Source organism: Doryrhamphus excisus, chromosome 13, assembly GCF_030265055.1.
Source record: "Doryrhamphus excisus isolate RoL2022-K1 chromosome 13, RoL_Dexc_1.0, whole genome shotgun sequence".
NCBI classification, from domain to species: Eukaryota; Metazoa; Chordata; class Actinopteri; order Syngnathiformes; family Syngnathidae; genus Doryrhamphus; species Doryrhamphus excisus.
The window spans coordinates 20,796,256-20,813,861 of NC_080478.1; the positions used below are offsets into that span (position 1 = coordinate 20,796,256).

Below are 17,606 nucleotides of genomic sequence, written 5' to 3' on the forward strand. Positions count from 1 at the left end.
TTGAACGACTCTTTGAAAGGAAGATCTGGCTCCCTTCACGAGAGCATGTCTACGTTTGTCCCACTTTGCGGTTTTGTGTCTCAAGTTGCAGAACAGTCTGAGCCTAGCCTGATTCAATAATACATTTGAGTTTTGTATTATTCATGTACGACTCTCATTTGGCAGAAGATTGAAAGCAGCGCAATCATTTTAATGTGTTTTTTATTTTTGGATGCTGGAGGATGACCTCATGGTGAAAATATGAACTTCAGATAGGAGCCAGCTTGTAGCGTAAGAGGTCCTCTATGTGCCTACCACTTGTGTTAGGGCGGACTTAGATATGTTTTTATAGATATTTTATTTATATAAAAGAGGGTCCCTGTGGCTTTAATGGCACGTGCTTCTGCCTTTGATGGCAAAGGGCAGAGGTTAGATTCCCAGCCAGGGTTGTGTCAGAAAGGGCATCCAGTGTCAAAACTAAGCGTCTGTGGTGTTTTTACCGTACGTCACAACTCGGCTAAGTCGCTCACGCTACACGTAGAACACACCAAAGGCATAGGAAATACAGTCATCAAAAATTCAACTCCTTACTTTTATCCCTGTGGTTGACTTGCGCACTGGAAGGGGGCGTTGCAAGGCAGGGAGAGACAGGTTGAATGGGATTTCATTCTGCCGTTTATTGTCCAGGGCTAGTCTGGAAGGATAACTTCCTCTTCTCCTCACAGATCTTTTTGTAACAGCGCATGGACACCATGACCCCCCACCAGATGGAGGCTGATGTCATTGCAGCACCCATGAATGCTTTGCTCAAATACAATACATTATGGGAAAAGTTGTAAAGAATTTTTTTTCATGTTTTTATATTTCTTAGGTATCCTTTTTGAGTGTTAAGTTGCTGTGTGATGACTTTAGCGTTTTTTTTTTTTTTGTAAAATGACACCATGAGTCAGGTCGTGATGTTGATCCACAGGGTCAAAGTTTAAAGAAAAGACAAAAGTAGCAGTTAATACACCGGAAATTATAGTACCTTTATTGTGGAACTTAGACCTCCACACGCCAGTCTCCCCAGGATAACACGGAAGCATATTCCGTGATCAGAAAGTGCATAATATTTACATTTTCACGTCTTCATTTCATTTATGATGTTTTTCTGCAATCGTTACATGATACACTTTATTAGATGGTCTTTGAATGCACCACAGTGACCTGCTATCAGATGCAAAAGTGAAATGTATGCTGCAGTGGTGACCAGTGGTGAGTTAAAGAGCAAGATCATTTTTGTATGATTTTTTTGTGTTTTTGTACAGAAAAAGACCCACAAAGCACGTTTAGAGGTCGCCACCCACAGGTTGACACTCCCTGCTGTACATAACTTCCCCCAATGCTGCCAGACAGACATGGATCTGTCACTTTCTTGGATAAATGCTGGCGCCGTGTGAATGCAGGAAGCTAAGACTTGATGGCGTTGCATTTTTGCAAGGTCTTAATTTGATTGAAGCAATCTAATTATTGAACGTCTTAAGGTCTGTGATGTACTCTTTTATAACCGGATATTGAATTTCCCCTAAGAGATGCGGGCCGCCGCCATAGAAGCCAACTGAAGTCCCTTGGCGACCTCTAGTGTTTGCTGATGCAACTGCGACCTCCTCCGATGCCGTCTGGAGAATCTAACTTTTTCCTTGGACTATGCTTCTCAAAAAAAGCTTGCGTTGGAGGGGAATCGAACCTACGGTCAATTGATGGGAAGGCAGCAATGCTAACCACTATACAGCCAACACTAGACAAATGATAAATGTAACAATAAAGTCTGTTCTCGTTAGAAATGAGGCTTAATTATTTGGCCTACGCTGGTGACAACATGGGAACTTTCAGCAGAAAACACAACAGACCAAACACTTTGATAAATAACTTTATTAAATATGACAATACTGACAGAATGTTTTCAGTGGAACGAACAGAGGAAAGAATCAGTGCTTATTTCAGTCTCAGAAGTCTGCCAGGCTGACTTCCTGTCAAGTGTTGACCTCCGTCAGTCTTTGGACGACGGCAGATGCCACCTTCCTGTACGCCTCCGCCTGCGCACACACACACACACACACACACACACACACACACACACACACAGCAATCAAAGAGTTAGTCCTCACAGCCTCTAATCATCACATGAAGAAGGAAAGGTGATAAGTTGGACCTCAGGGCTGCTGGGAGACGAGATGACCACCGGCTGTCCTCTGTCTGACATCTCTCTGATGTTCATGTGGAGAGGGATGTCTCCTAAGGTAGAGACAGTGGCGTCATTAGACCTATTTTAATTAATTATAATTAATAATTTGTTGGTGAACCTAAATAATTTGATATTTTTTATTGATCTTTTAATTTGATGGTGACCCTAAATAATTTGATATTTTTTATAGATTTTTTTATTTGATGGTGACCCTAAATAATTTGATATTTTTTATAGATTTTTTTATAGATTTTTTTATTTGATGGTGACCCTAAATAATTTGATATTTTTTATTGATTTTTTAAATTATTTTTTTTAAATTTGATGGTGACTAAATAATTTGATATTTTTTATTGATATTTTTTGTTATTATTTTTTTCAATTTGATGGTGACCCTAAATAATTTGATATTTTTTATAGATTTTTTTATTTGATGGTGACCCTAAATAATTTGATATTTTTTATTGATTTTTTTATAGATTTTTTTATTTGATGGTGACCCTAAATAATTTGATATTTTTTATTGATTTTTTAAATTATTTTTTTAAATTTGATGGTGACTAAATAATTTGATATTTTTTATTGATATTTTTTGTTATTAATTTTTTCAATTTGATGGTGACCCTAAATAATTTGATATTTTTTTACAGATTTTTTTTTATTTGATGGTGACCCTAAATCATTTGATATTTTTTACTGATTTTTAAAATTATTTTTTTAATTTGATGGTGACTAAATAATTTGATATTTTTTATTAATTTTTTGTTATTAATTTTTTAAATTTAATGGTGACCCTAAATAATTTGATATTTTTACTGATTTTTTTGTTATTAATTTTTTTTTTTTTTTGATGGTGACCCTAAATAATTTAATATTTTGTGTACATTTAATGGTGGCCTAAAACTATTGAGTATCTCTATCAAATCTGTCCAAAAGTGGGAAACTTATATCCCGCTTCTTCTTCCTTGTTTGGTTTTTGGATTTTTTGGAATGTCTCCTACATTCATTCATATCCTGTGCATCTCCAGGGGGCTAAGCCCCCCCTGTCCTCAGACCCAAGTGACGCCCCTGGGTAGAGACATCCAAAATGTTACGTTGTGTAATACTTAGGACACAGATCTTCATCAACAAATCAATCCTCTGTTGTCCCGGTGGCGTCTCTCCAGATATTTCAAGGTGTCTCACCTAATAGTTTGACTCCCAGCGTGTCTGCCAGCTGGCGGGCTCCATCCGATCCGAAGATGTGAGTCTGATGGTTGCATTTGGGGCACTGGAAGACGCTCATGTTCTGCACCAGACCAAGAACCTTCAGCCACAAAGACACAACACAAGAATTCTTTCAGTACCAAAAGGTTCTTGGTCCTAACGGATGTCATTTTACAGTATTTTTAAGCCATAAAAACGGCCACAAGGTGGCAGAAGTGTGTTGATAGGAATGAACTCCGTGCTGACCGGGACGTGAACTTTCTTGAACATCTCAGCTCCTCGACGAGCGTCCAGCAGAGCGATGTCCTGCGGCGTGGACACGATGACCGCACCTGCACATGGACAACCAATCAGACACTTCCCAGCTAGCAAGTCACAAGCCCCGCCTCTTAAAGCGTTTACCCCCCCCTAATCAGGCTGGGAACACGTCAAGCCTCGGACGCACATTCACCTGCGACTGGGATGTTCTGGGAGATTGACAGCTGGACGTCACCTGTCCCAGGCGGCATGTCGATGACCAGGAAGTCCAAGGAGCCCCACTCCACCTTCACACGCACACACACTTGAACACACTCAGTCCAGCAGCGCGCTGTGAAAAAGCAGGAGGGAAATATCGGAACCTGTCTGAGCAGCCTGTCGATGGCCTGCATCACCATGAGGCCCCGCCACACGATGGGGGCCACGTCCTCCACCAGGAAGCCCATGGACATGCTGAGGACACGCGGTGGAGGTTAGCGCTCACGGCTCTGGAAGAGGATGTTCGGACTCACCAAGGTATTCCGTAGTTGGTCAGCGGCAGCATCCGATTGCCTGGAAGAAAATGGCCGACTTCTGAGACGTTCGAATGAGGACGTATTGGAGATGTCACAGCCTAGCAGGGAAACGTACTGTCCGTCAGTTCCGGGTTTCCTTTCAGGTTCATCAGTTTAGGAATGGACGGGCCGTACACGTCAGCATCCAGCAGACCGACCGTCTTCGACTGACAGGAAGAAGCGGGATTAAAAAAGAAAAGCGAAGAAGCCACCTGGGAATATTCCTTACCGGATCATTGGCCATCAATCCCAGTGCCAGGTTCACTGCACAGACACAATTAAATACATTTCAACTCATCAAACTATAACTATTTACCAGGAAGCTGCTACCTGCCGTGGTGGACTTGCCCACGCCGCCTTTACCGGAAGCAACCACAACAACCTGCTTGACCCCCGAGATGGGCTTCTGTTTGGGAAGACCTCGGGCCATCTGCTGCTTCTGTCTTTCTTGTAAGGCCTTGCCGTCCACAGACCTCTGGCCAACAACGACATTAGATCAAATAAAGTGGAAACACGTCATGATAGTGGAACTCTACGTCAACTTGTGTTGTAATGCGGTCCGGTTGTCAAGTTCAGTCAAAAACAACAGTCACTTCCGCTTTTTTTCTGATTAAAAGCTAATATTCAGAAGTGTCAAAGCACTTTAACGGGACGAAGGTAAAATAGAAAGCATTTCATATGAAATTTAATACTAAATCAATGTTGGTCTTAAACGTACGTGGATTTTAATGCATGTTACGGACGTACACACGCGCGACTTCCGGTTTCCGCAGCGACTGCTAAGCTAGCCTGCCACAAAGTGAACGTTGTCCGTGGAAATGTACGTATGACTTACCTGGAAGCGTATAAACTGTCCCCCCAGTGCCGACGCGGGCTTTATTTCCGGTCGATTCCATAAAACCGAGGATTTGTTTACGTACATTAAACAAGACAGTCTGCTGTATGTGAAGTGCGCCATCTTTGCAGTCTACAAGCTGCTCGATTGCTAACTTGAGGCGCGTCAACATTGCGCATTAGGACGCAGCGTTGATAGCGAAAAGTGTTTGTTTTTTATTGTTGTTGATGTTTTGTGAAGTGAGAATGTTTTGGCTGTATTAAGGACATTTTTAAAACAGTTAATATTATTGTTAGCAGTAATTCCGAGTGGTAATTACATATGTAGACGAGCTGCTGATGACGTAACCAGGAAGTGTAAACCAAGTGAAGGGACTCCTTCGACAGTTCACTTTTTTGCAAGACGTTTCTTTGTTTAAAAAGTATATTTTATGTGTGTTTTTCTTGAATGGTCAGTAAGACAGTCTCTGAATCGTCGACCGAGCCTTGTTTGTGACCGGAATGAGTGACAGAAGCTGCGGTTCCATGCCGGTGGCCCGCACTGTGCTTCAGCAGTGTCTGCAAGCCCGGCTGCAGGTGACCCCGGCCGGGGAGCATTCAGAGGCCCAATGGGTTCAGGTGAGAAACGTTAAACAAAACGATGACCAAATACATAAGTATCAGTATAAAGCAGATAACATTTATATGTTTGTGCTGGCAGGTCGAAAGAGGAATGGTGATCTACGTCTGTTTCTTCAAAGGAGCAACAGACGACATCCTGCCCAAGATGGGTGAGTGACATCCCCACGACGTTTGCGTCATGGGGATTCCGTGTCAAAGTGGTCTGTTGTGTCTTGTTTAGTTTCCACGCTGTTGAACTTGCGGCTGTGCGAGTCAGACTCCGGGAAGATGGTGTCGGTGCTGGAGCTCCCCGGCAGCGTGCTGGTGGTCCCTCAGGCCACATTGGGGGGCAAAGCCAAAGGCAAAGCCATGCAGTACCACAACAACATCGGCAAAGAGGACGGACTGCGGCTCTACGGCGCTTTTGTTTCTCTTTGTGAGCAGGAACTGGCGGCTGTGTCGTCCAACAACGTGACAGTCAAACACGGAACCTACGGGAACAGACAGGTCCTGAAGCTGGACACCAACGGGCCTTACACGCATCTGATGGACTTCTGAAAAGCCGAGATGTGTGTGGAGTTAATTCAAGGAGAATTATCGCTCCAAATGAGGCCTGGGTGTTTGTCCTCTGATGAAGATAAAACCCGAATCGGTTCCAGACCTGGCAATGGTGCGTAAATATTCACAAAGTAAGATTAAATAAATGAAATATTTGCATTAACTTTCATAGACAACCTCCTTAAAACCTTAAAGGGACCTTTTGAAACCCTTTTAGACACCTCAGCTCCAAATTGTAACACTCCGTGTACCATTGGACCAAGCTGGCGAGGACACATGGTCTCCATACGCTCTACCCAGGCCCTTCAGATATGAAATATTACCCCGTAGTCATCTTTACACTATTACCCGATGTATTAGACATCATAAAAACACTATATAGACATATGTTAGCGTCCTACGCATCACAACCGATGTTTTCTGAATGCCTTATACGGCGTCAGGCAAATGACACATTTGTAGGTTAAATAAAAGGAAAATAAAGTAAAGAAACAAAAAAGCGTTTTTATTTTCGAAAAGTACATATAATGCCATTTTTTAAAAATTAATTTTTGAGTCGCTGCCAAGAATTGGAGCGGTGAGCATGGCGCTTTCATCGTGGAAACGTTTATCCCAACAAACGAATCTGTAACTGCAACACAACCAGCGTTCCGTTTGCATTTCAATCTTGGTAGACATGATCCCGTAGCAGCTCCAAACGCCATCTTGTTATGGGGTACCAACCAATCAGAGCTGCTGGATCTGCATTGGAACTAAAATCAACTGATTAAAATTTTAAACCATCATGAAACAGAATGGCATTATAGTCATGTTGTTTTACTTTATTTGCCTTTTATTTAACCTACAAATGTGTCACATCATTTTGCCTGACCATGTACTTGTACTGTAGTCCTTTGTGTGCTTCATTTAGGACGGAAATATGTACAATTTGCTTAAATATGCACAATTTTGGCCCACGAACTAAGGAACTAGTTGAGTACCTCATTTTTTTTGCTTTGAGGAGTCAAAATAAGTAACCAAAAATAAATAAGATTTTTTTCTAAATAAATAATACATAATTAAAATGTGGGCTGTACGGTGTCGTTCACATGCAGGTCTCGCAGCTAGGAAACCCGAGTTCGATTCCACCCTCTGCCATTTCTGTATGGAATTTGCATGTTCTCCCCGTGCATGCGTGGGTTTTCTCCGGGTACTCCGGTTTCCTCCCACATTCCAAAAACATGCTAGGTTAATTAGCCACTCCAAATTGTCCATAGGTATGAATGTGAGTGTGAATGGTTGTTTGTCTATATGTGCCCTGGGATTGGCTGGCCACCAGTCCAGGGTGGACCCCGCCTCTCACCCCAAGAAGACAGCTGGGATAGGCTCCAGCACCCCCTGCGACCCTCGTGAGGATAAGCGGTAGAAAATGAATGAGTCATAAATCATATCCATGTATCCACAAAGCACCATATAGTGTAGCAAGCTGTAAAGCTAATTAATAGCATCCCAAGACGTGCCCAGTGAGCATGGTGGATGAATAGCGATGGGTCCTACGTATGTTAAATATCAATTTAAAAATATGCCTAAGTGAATCGTCTAAACAAGCAAAAGTTGAGTCGGATGACTTGATTAATCTCGAATATGCGATGACTAAAATATTCAATAGTTGCAGCCCGAGTTGAATTATTGACACCATATGAAATGATTCCAATTAAAGTTATCTTTAATGGCCCTTTAAGGACATGTAAATAAAGTGTTGCTGACACATCAACAATGGTTCCTATCAGTTAATGTCCCTTTTTGGCCAGCAGTGCAAAAGCAACGTCTACAAGTCACGACTTAAGTCATCTTCATCTATCAGGTAGTCACAAACGTCTCGTCAACTAAATTAAGTTCAATTAATTTCATCTAATGAAACATATCAGGATTGAAATGAGGAGCAGCCATGACAAGATGATTCTATGGGAAACGTCCTGTCGCTCCTTGATCAATGGGAAAGTTGAAAGTTCTCCTGGTGATCATCGGTCTCCCTCCCAAACACAGTTGCACTCCCTCAGGGGGTTTCTCTGGCGCATGGTCGTGATGACGGTGATCCTGTTGGCCGACAGCTCTCGCAGCTGGTTGATGAGCTCCTGGACGCAGGGGCTGGGCCACGGGTGTCCGTTCAGGTAGTCCCTCAGGATGAAGGAGCGCTCCACCAGCAGCTCCAGACGCTCCAGGTGTCGCAGCCGGTGGAGGCTCAGCAGGTCTTTCTCCGGTTCTCGTCGGAAGAACCTGCAAGGTGAGAGAACGTGTGATGGGAACACGTTAAATATAAGGAGGCGCGGACTCACCGGATGCGCAGCGTCCTGAGCTGAGGGAACAACATGGGGATGCGCCGACACAGGCTGCCGCTGGAGCGATTTTGCTCGATGTCCAGATGTTCCAGAGACAGGACTTTTGGAGCGATGGAGTCCAAGTCCTTGAGCGTGATGGCCACACGCAGCGTTAGCCTGGTCACGCTAGCAGGGATGGTGGTGGTGTAGAGCGCCAAGGAGTTCCCACCTGTGGAAGGACGTGGACGTGGTTGTGATGATACGACTTAGCACATTATGCTACGTGAACAAAACATCCACATGACTGCTTTTACTCTTCATGCTCGTCTTCCTTGGCAGAGGTCAGATTCCCAAAACTCACCAATGATGCTGAGAGTCTCCAGATGCTTGAGAGGACTCAGCCAGGAGGCCAGGCGGCAATCCACGCCATCTCGAATGTACCTGTAGCGCACCGTCAGCGATCTGAGCGACGTCAGGCTCCTCAAGGCCGTCTCGGGTAGGATGGTCTCCGGGTAGTCCACCAGCTCCAGGCTGGTCAGAGCCGGGCCGCCGTACTGGGATCCTGAGGAGGAGGTTCTACTTAGACCCCGTCTGACTTGAGGTCTTCACTCGCGTGTTCTTACCTGGATGCTGCGGGTCCGGGGGGCTCAGGTAGTCGTCGGGCAGAGGTTCCCGCGGCTCCCCCCTCATCCCCCATGAGAGATGCGTGAGCTTCTTGAGGTGGACCATCATGTTGTGGAAGTCCTTGCGGGGAACAGGCCGCACCTTGTCCAGGCCGTAGCCTTCCCCCTGCTGATGGAAGAGCAGGAACCGCAGGTTGGTCAGTTCCGACACCGCCTTCACGAAGCTGATGGTGCACGTCAGGCGGACGTTGCACACGCTCAGATGTGTCAGCTGATCCCTCAGGTGGGCGCTCAGACCGGGGCCCAGCATGGGCTCACCCCAGGAGGTATCCCGCACACCCAGATCCCTGATGTCCGAGAACTGCAGTAGATGGTCCAGGTACTTCTGCTTGTACACACGTCCTCCATCCGCGAACACGATGGCGGTGAGCGACGGCAGGAACTTGACGAGCCGGCGCCATTCTTTCCGCCGCAGGTGACGCACCGCCACCCGGGTCAGCTTGCGGTGGCGTAGAGTGTCCCAGAAGCCGAACGTGTAGCGGCGGAGGTCCGACAGCACCACGGTGTGTCTTCTCCACAGGTACGGGTGGTCCACCAGCTGCTTGAGGGCCCTGCAGCAGCAGCGGACGGCGTGTTTCTCTTCTGTGCTCAGGAAACAGAACACGGACACCCAGAGCTCCGGAGGCAGCGGCGGCGGCTCCGACATCTGCTCCTCGGGTCAGTCGCTGCTCAGCGGCGTGGATGATGCTGGCTGGCCAACGCTAATCTTCTGGCGTGTCGGCTGTGGACCTCAAGTCATCAATTTTGGTGGGAGTTTTTTTGTGTGTTTTCTCACCTGTGTTGTGTGTGGTCGTTACGGACTACCTCCCCGCCTACAACCGTATAAACACCCTGGGGGGTCTTCCTCGGCTCCCTGGTGGAGGGCATGCCTGCCAGCTGTATGGGCATGCATTCTACCCGCTACTTTTAATTGTTACATTTCGTTTTGCCTTCTCTTCTACGAGTGTTCTTATCAGACTAACCAAAACATTATTTTATACAACGACCTAAAGTTTTTACCTTCACGCAAAACTCGCTCGGTCGCTCTCGTACAATTAAAACGTCAAAAGCTTAAGAGAATCGCTTCAGTGTTTTATTTTAATTTATTGACGTCAACAACAGTCAAAACATATCAAGACAATTTAGGAACATTACTAATAAAATAGGACCCCAGCAACGGTAATACTACAAAGAACGGAATTAGAAACATCAAACCATAGCCGGCTAGCCTCCGCATATGTCGCCATTTTATCTCGTGGCAGACGTCGGATCAACGACAAAAGCTTTGTGGTGGATTTAAACATATTATTGTTGTATTTAATGGCAAAAAAAAGGTCCCGTAATTTATAAATTGATGACCAGAGACCCTATCTGTCCCGTCTGAATTCAGATCCAAGGCAGCCGAACACTGCGTACTTCCGCCTCCGAATTCTTCCTCGTGGGGAGTCCAGAAGTCAACTACCGACAACAGCTCACTGCTGCCCCCTCTGGTTGACTGCGTAATAGCAGTCATTCCAGTTTACTGCTGGTGTTAACGGAAAAATACCAACAGAATGAACTAAATTCCACACTTCTGCGAAATAAACTCATTATAGCTACCATGTACTCATTTTGTATTTGCCTGGCCTCCGTTGATGACGTCATACTCAAGTGAATCATTTTTTTGCACCAGTGTTTGTTTGTTTCATAGAGTGGTTCGTCACCATCACAACTCAATGACAAGTGGTGACCCAAATTTCAGGATTTTTTAACCCAACATCGTAAGCTCTTCTCCAGCAGTTATCTGCAGCTGTGTGTGGAAAGGGTGGTGTGTGTGTGATGGGCAAGTGCTTCTTCTTCAGTGCTTCACCTCCCATACAGGTGAAAAGGCAGTACTTTTTGATTATTATTAGTTGTCAGAAGTTGTGTAAAGTCCGAACGAAAATGCTGTTCTCACATGTGGATATCGTTCGCTCAGTTTTACTAAGATAGTCCATCGATAAGCGGAAGAAGTTCAAAAACGCAGAGAGACTCTCGTCGAGTGGAGCCAAGTCATTTGTATAAGTACATTTTAATTAGCAAATATTTCAACAAAAACATGTTATATTTGTAAAAGTGGAGAAAAAAAAGAGCTGACCATCGATGATAAATCGGCTCAGCAAGCTTCTGTCTCAAGTTTTCCGATGTCAACTTAATAAGTCCTCATGTTTACATGAGTATGTATTGCATTTTGTGACTTTGCTTCTATACACAAACTTTGACTAAAGTTTCCAGAATATTAGCTGGTGTAACGCAAGTCCCCAAATCATTTAAGCGCATATTTTATAGCATCTGACGTGCACTGTATTTGTAGAGAAATGCAGCACATTTTCTTCTGAAACTCTCGTGTTCCAGTAGATATTTGGCATTTGTGTACTCGGTGCGTTTTCACCGGATGTTCACAAAATGCTTTTCACACATCCCAGGAAGAGTTATTAAAGATGCAGGATACATTTGAAGTTACTAATCCACTTTTCTACTTCATTCTGACATGATGGAGAGCATCAAACCCCAGAGGAGGTCCTTAATTCAGTTCATTCAGTTCATTATTGCTCGCTCCACGCAACGTAACGTTCCACTCCTGTTCTATTGTTATGGCGAGAAGGTCAGGATCATCCAGCCGATCACAAAGTAGAAGAGGAACACCGGATACACGACCAGCCCCTTGCGGTTGGGAGGCTGGCTCCCGGCAAGGAACGCTGTGGAGGCGAAGGTGGACCAGCCGAAGGACGCAACGACCACCGCCAGTCTCACGGCAAAGCTCACTTTGCCCGTGAGACTGAACAGGACCACCCGGCACACGACCATGGCAACGGTCAGGGGCATGATGCAGTACCCCAGCACACACAGGCTCTGGAAGAAGGAGATGGTCCCACCCAGCAGCTTGGAGTTAAGAGTGATGATGATGGAACCAAACCAGATGATGACAAAGACCTGTAGGAGAGACAGAAACATTTTAAATGGTTTGCTGACAACAAAAGTGCAACCTTTTTCCACGATGACACGAAGACCAAATGGAACAACACTAACCCATAAAAGCACAACAATGACCGTACCTCGGCAAACTGTGGCCCACCCTGGCTGCCGTTCTTGGCCGCGCCGCCCTGCAGGAGCAGAGCTAGGGTGACGCACAGTAGCAGGGGCCCCCACAGGTCCCAGTCCTGCAGCAGCTCCGAGTTCTGCTTCGGGTACAGGACGTGAATGAACTTCTTTCCCACCGCGCGTAGATCCCGCAGGATGGTCTCCTTCACCGGCTCGTCCAACGTCGAGAACTCGTCGTCCTCCCGCCTGGAGGAGTCCACGGGGACGGTGATGTCTCCTTCGACGGGGGTATCCTCCGGGATGGAGATATCAGACAGCCCTGCGAACGACGGACTGGCATCCGCTGCTGTCGCCATTTTAATGTGATGAGAGGCGTCGTTCGACGACAGAAGCGATCTTTCGACTTTATGCGTTTATTTCTTGTATTTAACGGGATAAAATGTCAAGTAATTGTTAAATAAATCACCGTCGAGCCTGTCAGTCAAGTCAATAGTTCAGCTCCACGTCAGCCAAACATTGTTTACTTCCGTAATTACTTCCTCGTAATTCTTCTTCTTCGCCTTTTATTATTGATTGACGGGTGGCAAGCAGCTTTTAGGTGCGCATTACCGCCACCTTCTGAACAGGAGTGTGGAATTCTTCTTCTTTGTGGGGAATCTGGAAGCCAATCAACCACTCCGATTCACTACTGCCCTCTTTGTTTGAACGTGTTACTGCAAGTGTATTCGAATATCACTCATTAATCCAGATAACTGTTGTTTTTGTCTTCGGAAAAGAAAACCGAACAAAATGATGAAAATAATAATAAAAAAACTAAGTAGAATGTTTTTTTTGCAATGATTAAACAAACAACCGCTTCGAACTGTCGCCAATGTTATGCGCATGTTGATGACGTCACAGAAAAGGGACAGCCGCATGTGTTTACATCGTGAAGGCCGATGTAACCGCACAAACACTGTACCAGCAAAATGATTTCACGTTCAAATAAATGAACATGTAGCTGCGGTTAGCGAATATTGATACTTTGACGTTACATTTAAAAGCTTTCTGGACTTTCGAAGCCCCGGCGAAGATGAATTCCTACAGCAAACAAGTCAAGTGTGACTGCGAGGAGCTGCTTCGTCGCTTCCAACAATCGGAGTCAGTCCGCTTTGAGATTTTCTCCCAAATCTGGAGGGAAATGAAATTTGAGCAGATATTCTAGTAAGTTTACACTCAAAGGTGAAACTTTGTACAATTTAAAACAGGAATATTTGTCTCTCAACTACTTACACATTTACATATATCATCGGATGGTATTATGGATTATACACACATAATACAAATATGAAATACTGTTCCCGGTTTAAGATGTACTGTCATTTTATTGTTGTGTTTCAGTGGTACTTTGGGTCATGAGAAGCGAGCCTTCAGTCGTCTGGTGTTGGACACAGCCTACGTCTACTTTTTGCCACCTTTCAGCTTCCAGATCCGAGTGGGAGGACTTTACCTGCTGTACTGTCTCTTCCACTGCCAGACAGCCTCGCCACGCGTCGGGGTCAGCGTGAGGAAGACGGAAAGTTAAGGACAAGAATGTGATGTTAAGTGACCATGTGTGTGGCTGCAGATCCGTATTTCGCTGAAGGACTGGGTGGACATTCAGACCTTTGAGAAGGACGCCGTAGGAGCTCAGCATTTCGACACCGTTTTCATCCTTCACCAGCTCATGTTCCAAAAAGCTTTCTACTTCACCGCCATGCCCACCTTGGTTAGTGTCCTCATCCAGTTCTTCTGCTGTGAGCTGATGTCCTGTGTTCTGACAAGTCGATGATGTTTGTGCTTCTGCAGCTGACTTTTAACAAGATCAAAGTGGAGGAAAAGTCGCAGCTGTATAACAAGTTTGTGGCGCGAGCGTGCGGCCCACAAGAGCTCATCGACAACGAGCTCCTGGAGGTGGGCGCAAGGCAAAGGTCTACTCTTGGTCATGCTAATGAGGTAGACGCGTGACGTCGCTGTGGTGTCTTTGCAGGAGCTGTCCAACGTCCATGAGCTCTACGGGAAGATCAAGACGTCCATGTACTCTGAAGAGCAGCAGGCCGACTTGGGAATCAACTTGATCCATAAAAATCTCATCCCGCAGCTCAGAGGATCCGTCATGACCTTCCACTTGTGGCAGAAGAGGAAGAAACAGGTTCTTTCATGCCAGCAACATCATGTTCTTGGATGACGCTCAATGCTAGCATGTTTTGGCAGGGTGAGAGTGACGAAGAGGTCGTCAGGGATGGAGCATCTTCACAGGCAGAGGTGAGCAACACAACTTCTATTTTTAATGGCATCGCACTGCATATTATATACATTTGTATGACGGAAGTGTCTGCTACAATAGGATTGTTTCTTAATTAACATGGGTTGCACGGGGAACGCTTTAAGGGAGACACATGAACAGATAGTCAAGTTAATGTTCATGTATCCATTTTGTTGGTACAGTAAACCTCTGATATATCGGATTCAATTGTTCCCACTGGTTTTGTCCGATATAAGCGAAATCCGTTATATGCGTATACCGGAAAATGTCCATTTTACGCATATATCGGATTTATATCCGGTATATGCGTAAATCGGATTTTATCCGTTATAAAAAGGCACTTCCTTGACTATGTTTCCAATGTACCTGGACTGGGCAAATGTCACGATTCGGCGAATCGGAGCGCCACGATGCGGCCATCCGATATGTGCGAGGGAAATTTCATGGAAATGCATTGGAACGGGACTGGAGATTTTGTCCGAAATAGGCGAAATCCGTTATAAAAAATCCGATATATGCAATGAATTTTTATTGGAAATGCATTACAGAAAAATCGGTTCTTTTTTATCTGTCCGTTGTGAGCGAATTTCCGATATATCCGAGGTTTACTGTATTATGCTTTGTTTTGTACATGTAAAATTATAATAATTCTCTCAAATTCGTGTTAAAATTTCGATTCAGTTTTTGTCAGACCTTTTGGAACTGTTTTAATGACCAAAACCGAGGTTCCACTGTACCAATGCGTCAGAGTATTTTACTTGTGTTGTGTTCATGTGCAATATTAAGGCTCTAAGTGCAATATATTAAGTTCTAAGTGAAGTATTTCTACATATAATGCCTCATATTAACTCACTAGCAAGATCTCATAGTGTATATACAGGTCATATATTTCATTTCATATTACATATTATGTGCAAACTGTATTTGTATATAACTCTGGGTAAAATTGTTGATTTGTTAATACTTGGGTTGTTTATATTGTTTATTTTTATATTGTGTATTTTTTGTATTTTTGTACTGCTTAACTGATTCTGTTCTCTTGCTGCTGTGCAATGCAAATTTCCCCACTGAGGGACGAATAAAGGTATATCTTATCTTATCTTATCTCTTCAGTGCTCCAGAAGAGCTGAACTTCTGACCTCCATCAAGTCTAAAGCGTACAGAAAAGCTGCAGCGGTTTGTTCCCCGCCGCCTCCGAAAGGATTTTAGTTTCTATGTTCAATGTAAATGTCTTTTAATTTAAAAACAAACCCTGGTCAGGTGTTCAAGTCTCGACGTCATCGCCGAGTGAAGGTGGATGTGGACATCAAGGCTGGCCCCGCCAAGACGAGCAAGCAGTCACTCAAAGCCAGAACCAATGAGAACATTCACATCTCAGGTACTTGAACCTTCTTGTAACTAGGGATGCTCTGATCGATCGGCCGCCCATCAATATTGCTCAGTTTTTATCGGCGTAAGTCGATCGGTACGCGACGCCCTTCCAACGATACTCGGCCTTGTTGAAGAGTCAGAAGAGCAGTCCTAACTTTGTGGACAAAAAGGGCTTTGGCAGCTGTCTGGAAGTCCCCGGGAGTGCTGGGGGTGGGATTGTTTGGGCGGGAGGCAGGAAATGCAATGAAAAACTGCAGGAAGAGGCAGAGAGCCTGGAAGATCTGGAAAGCTTTCTGTTCGGGTTATTGTGTGTAGCTGCTCTATAGGAGTCCAGAACTCAACACAATGGTCCGAAAATTAGAGTAATAGGTCTCCATTAAAACAAACAAGCAATGCTGTTAGTTTGGAACCTGATTTTGTCACAAGTGGGTAGCATAAAGTCCATTGCTGGTCTATGTTCAGTCTAGGGAGATCTGCTCGGTAAATAAAATTAAATCTGGGGTCTCAAACTTGCGGGCTTGCAGACTTTTTCAGAGATTACAGTACGACGGACTGCACAGTCTGTGGCAAGCCAGTGTTGCTTGTAGGATACGTGCGATCGGTATCGGGCGATCTCACTCACGGATGATCGATTTCGGAATCGGCGGCATAAATAGGAGCATCCCTAGTTGTACCTTTGACCTGTATGTATGCTGACCTCCCCGAGGAACATCTTGTCATCGGTCAGGTGACGTGTGGAAAGAAGCGACCAAAACGACTCACAGCAATCGGCTCACAGCGCTGGACCATGTCCCTGAAGGTATCATTGTCATCGCCGCGCTGCAACACTTTTCATTTCTTACCTCGCTTTTTCTTTGGCCTCGTTTCAGAAAAAAAACCCTCGTGAAGACTCGTGGGGATGAGGACTACGTTGTTAAAGCGCACCCATCATACAGTCGCCTCCCGAATTGTCTGGCGTTTATTTTACCGTGATTGTACATTAGTAGTTCATGCAATTAACAAGGTTAACTGCAGACCTGCCAACATTTATGCATTTTTGTACTTTGCATGCACGTTGACCCTTGAATACGTTTCAATACGCTTCACTGCTGTCCCCATATAGATTTTACCCACAGCCAACTCTCTGGCGTAGCGTGGCGTGGCGTGCACCTCCAAAGAGGTGCGTGGCGTGCACCTCTTTGGAGGTGCCACTCCTACAATTTCTCCTACAATTTTGGATCAACGTTTTAAATAAAGTGACTGTTGTCACGCATCTTATCAGTTCCAGCTGCTATTACACTCCCCATCTCTCTTTAATTACCATTGTTGGCTGGTGAAGACGCTATAAAAGCACGGCGGACCAATGCTAGTACATGACCACGACTTTTAAAAAGCTCAAATGTTTATACTGACACAAAGATTTGTTTTTAAATGTACATTTATTAGCCTTTTAACAAAGAAACCAATCGGGGGGGGGCGGTCATAAAGGTTGACAGGTCTGTTTTAACTGCAGCATTTAAACGTTTCAGCATAGCATCAGCAATAAACTTTTAAGAAAGATAAAAACATTTTGTGCACTTCAGTACTTCATCATCGGGCCTTTGCTTCTCCCCAAGGTAAGATTTGCTCCTTTAATGCACATACTTCCGCAATATTTTATTTACATACTTAATATTTATAAATATTGTATATATTATTTTTATATGTATAGATTTTTTTTATTTTTTTTTTATTCTTTTA

The 17,606-nt window shown here is 44.6% G+C and overlaps 5 protein-coding genes across 7 annotated transcripts; 2 read left to right on the forward strand and 3 right to left on the reverse strand.

Annotated features, from left to right (window-relative positions):
* Positions 1 to 1,875: 1,875 nt before the first annotated feature.
* LOC131140572 (iron-sulfur protein NUBPL-like) lies at positions 1,876 to 5,273 on the reverse strand. Of its 2 annotated transcripts, none has more exons than XM_058091117.1 (11): positions 5,057 to 5,273; positions 4,552 to 4,696; positions 4,451 to 4,485; positions 4,298 to 4,388; positions 4,180 to 4,219; positions 4,030 to 4,120; positions 3,855 to 3,954; positions 3,656 to 3,741; positions 3,389 to 3,509; positions 2,171 to 2,253; positions 1,876 to 2,054 (listed from the first exon to the last, which is right to left on the reverse strand). In XM_058091117.1, exons 1-11 carry the CDS (start codon positions 5,177 to 5,179, stop codon positions 1,992 to 1,994), a joined length of 978 nt encoding a protein of 325 aa, XP_057947100.1. In that variant the 5' UTR covers positions 5,180 to 5,273; the 3' UTR covers positions 1,876 to 1,991. The 2 variants fall into 2 exon arrangements, with proteins under 2 accessions (XP_057947100.1, XP_057947101.1); XM_058091118.1 differs by having other exon boundaries at positions 3,861 to 3,954; positions 5,057 to 5,263.
* LOC131140574 (D-aminoacyl-tRNA deacylase 2-like) lies at positions 4,963 to 8,134 on the forward strand. Of its 2 annotated transcripts, XM_058091121.1 has the most exons (4): positions 4,963 to 5,041; positions 5,512 to 5,673; positions 5,756 to 5,825; positions 5,897 to 8,134. In XM_058091121.1, exons 2-4 carry the CDS (start codon positions 5,557 to 5,559, stop codon positions 6,211 to 6,213), a joined length of 504 nt encoding a protein of 167 aa, XP_057947104.1. In that variant the 5' UTR covers positions 4,963 to 5,041; positions 5,512 to 5,556; the 3' UTR covers positions 6,214 to 8,134. The 2 variants fall into 2 exon arrangements, with proteins under 2 accessions (XP_057947104.1, XP_057947103.1); XM_058091120.1 differs by lacking the exon at positions 4,963 to 5,041 and having other exon boundaries at positions 5,141 to 5,673.
* LOC131140571 (uncharacterized) lies at positions 6,825 to 10,971 on the reverse strand. Its single transcript, XM_058091116.1, has 4 exons — positions 9,134 to 10,971; positions 8,872 to 9,072; positions 8,529 to 8,739; positions 6,825 to 8,469 (listed from the first exon to the last, which is right to left on the reverse strand). The coding sequence occupies exons 1-4, from the start codon at positions 9,837 to 9,839 to the stop codon at positions 8,214 to 8,216; spliced, it is 1,374 nt and encodes a 457-aa protein (XP_057947099.1). The 5' UTR covers positions 9,840 to 10,971; the 3' UTR covers positions 6,825 to 8,213.
* Positions 10,972 to 11,203: 232 nt separating this feature from the next.
* LOC131140573 (protein YIPF6-like) lies at positions 11,204 to 12,804 on the reverse strand. The gene is made up of 2 exons (XM_058091119.1): positions 12,247 to 12,804; positions 11,204 to 12,124 (listed from the first exon to the last, which is right to left on the reverse strand). The coding sequence occupies exons 1-2, from the start codon at positions 12,586 to 12,588 to the stop codon at positions 11,783 to 11,785; spliced, it is 684 nt and encodes a 227-aa protein (XP_057947102.1). The 5' UTR covers positions 12,589 to 12,804; the 3' UTR covers positions 11,204 to 11,782.
* A 335-nt stretch (positions 12,805 to 13,139) lies between these two features.
* Positions 13,140 to 17,335, forward strand: LOC131140648 (snRNA-activating protein complex subunit 1-like). The gene is made up of 10 exons (XM_058091268.1): positions 13,140 to 13,435; positions 13,613 to 13,769; positions 13,839 to 13,979; positions 14,060 to 14,164; positions 14,241 to 14,402; positions 14,465 to 14,515; positions 15,630 to 15,692; positions 15,777 to 15,894; positions 16,615 to 16,686; positions 16,757 to 17,335. The coding sequence occupies exons 1-10, from the start codon at positions 13,305 to 13,307 to the stop codon at positions 16,771 to 16,773; spliced, it is 1,017 nt and encodes a 338-aa protein (XP_057947251.1). The 5' UTR covers positions 13,140 to 13,304; the 3' UTR covers positions 16,774 to 17,335.
* Positions 17,336 to 17,606: the final 271 nt, after the last annotated feature.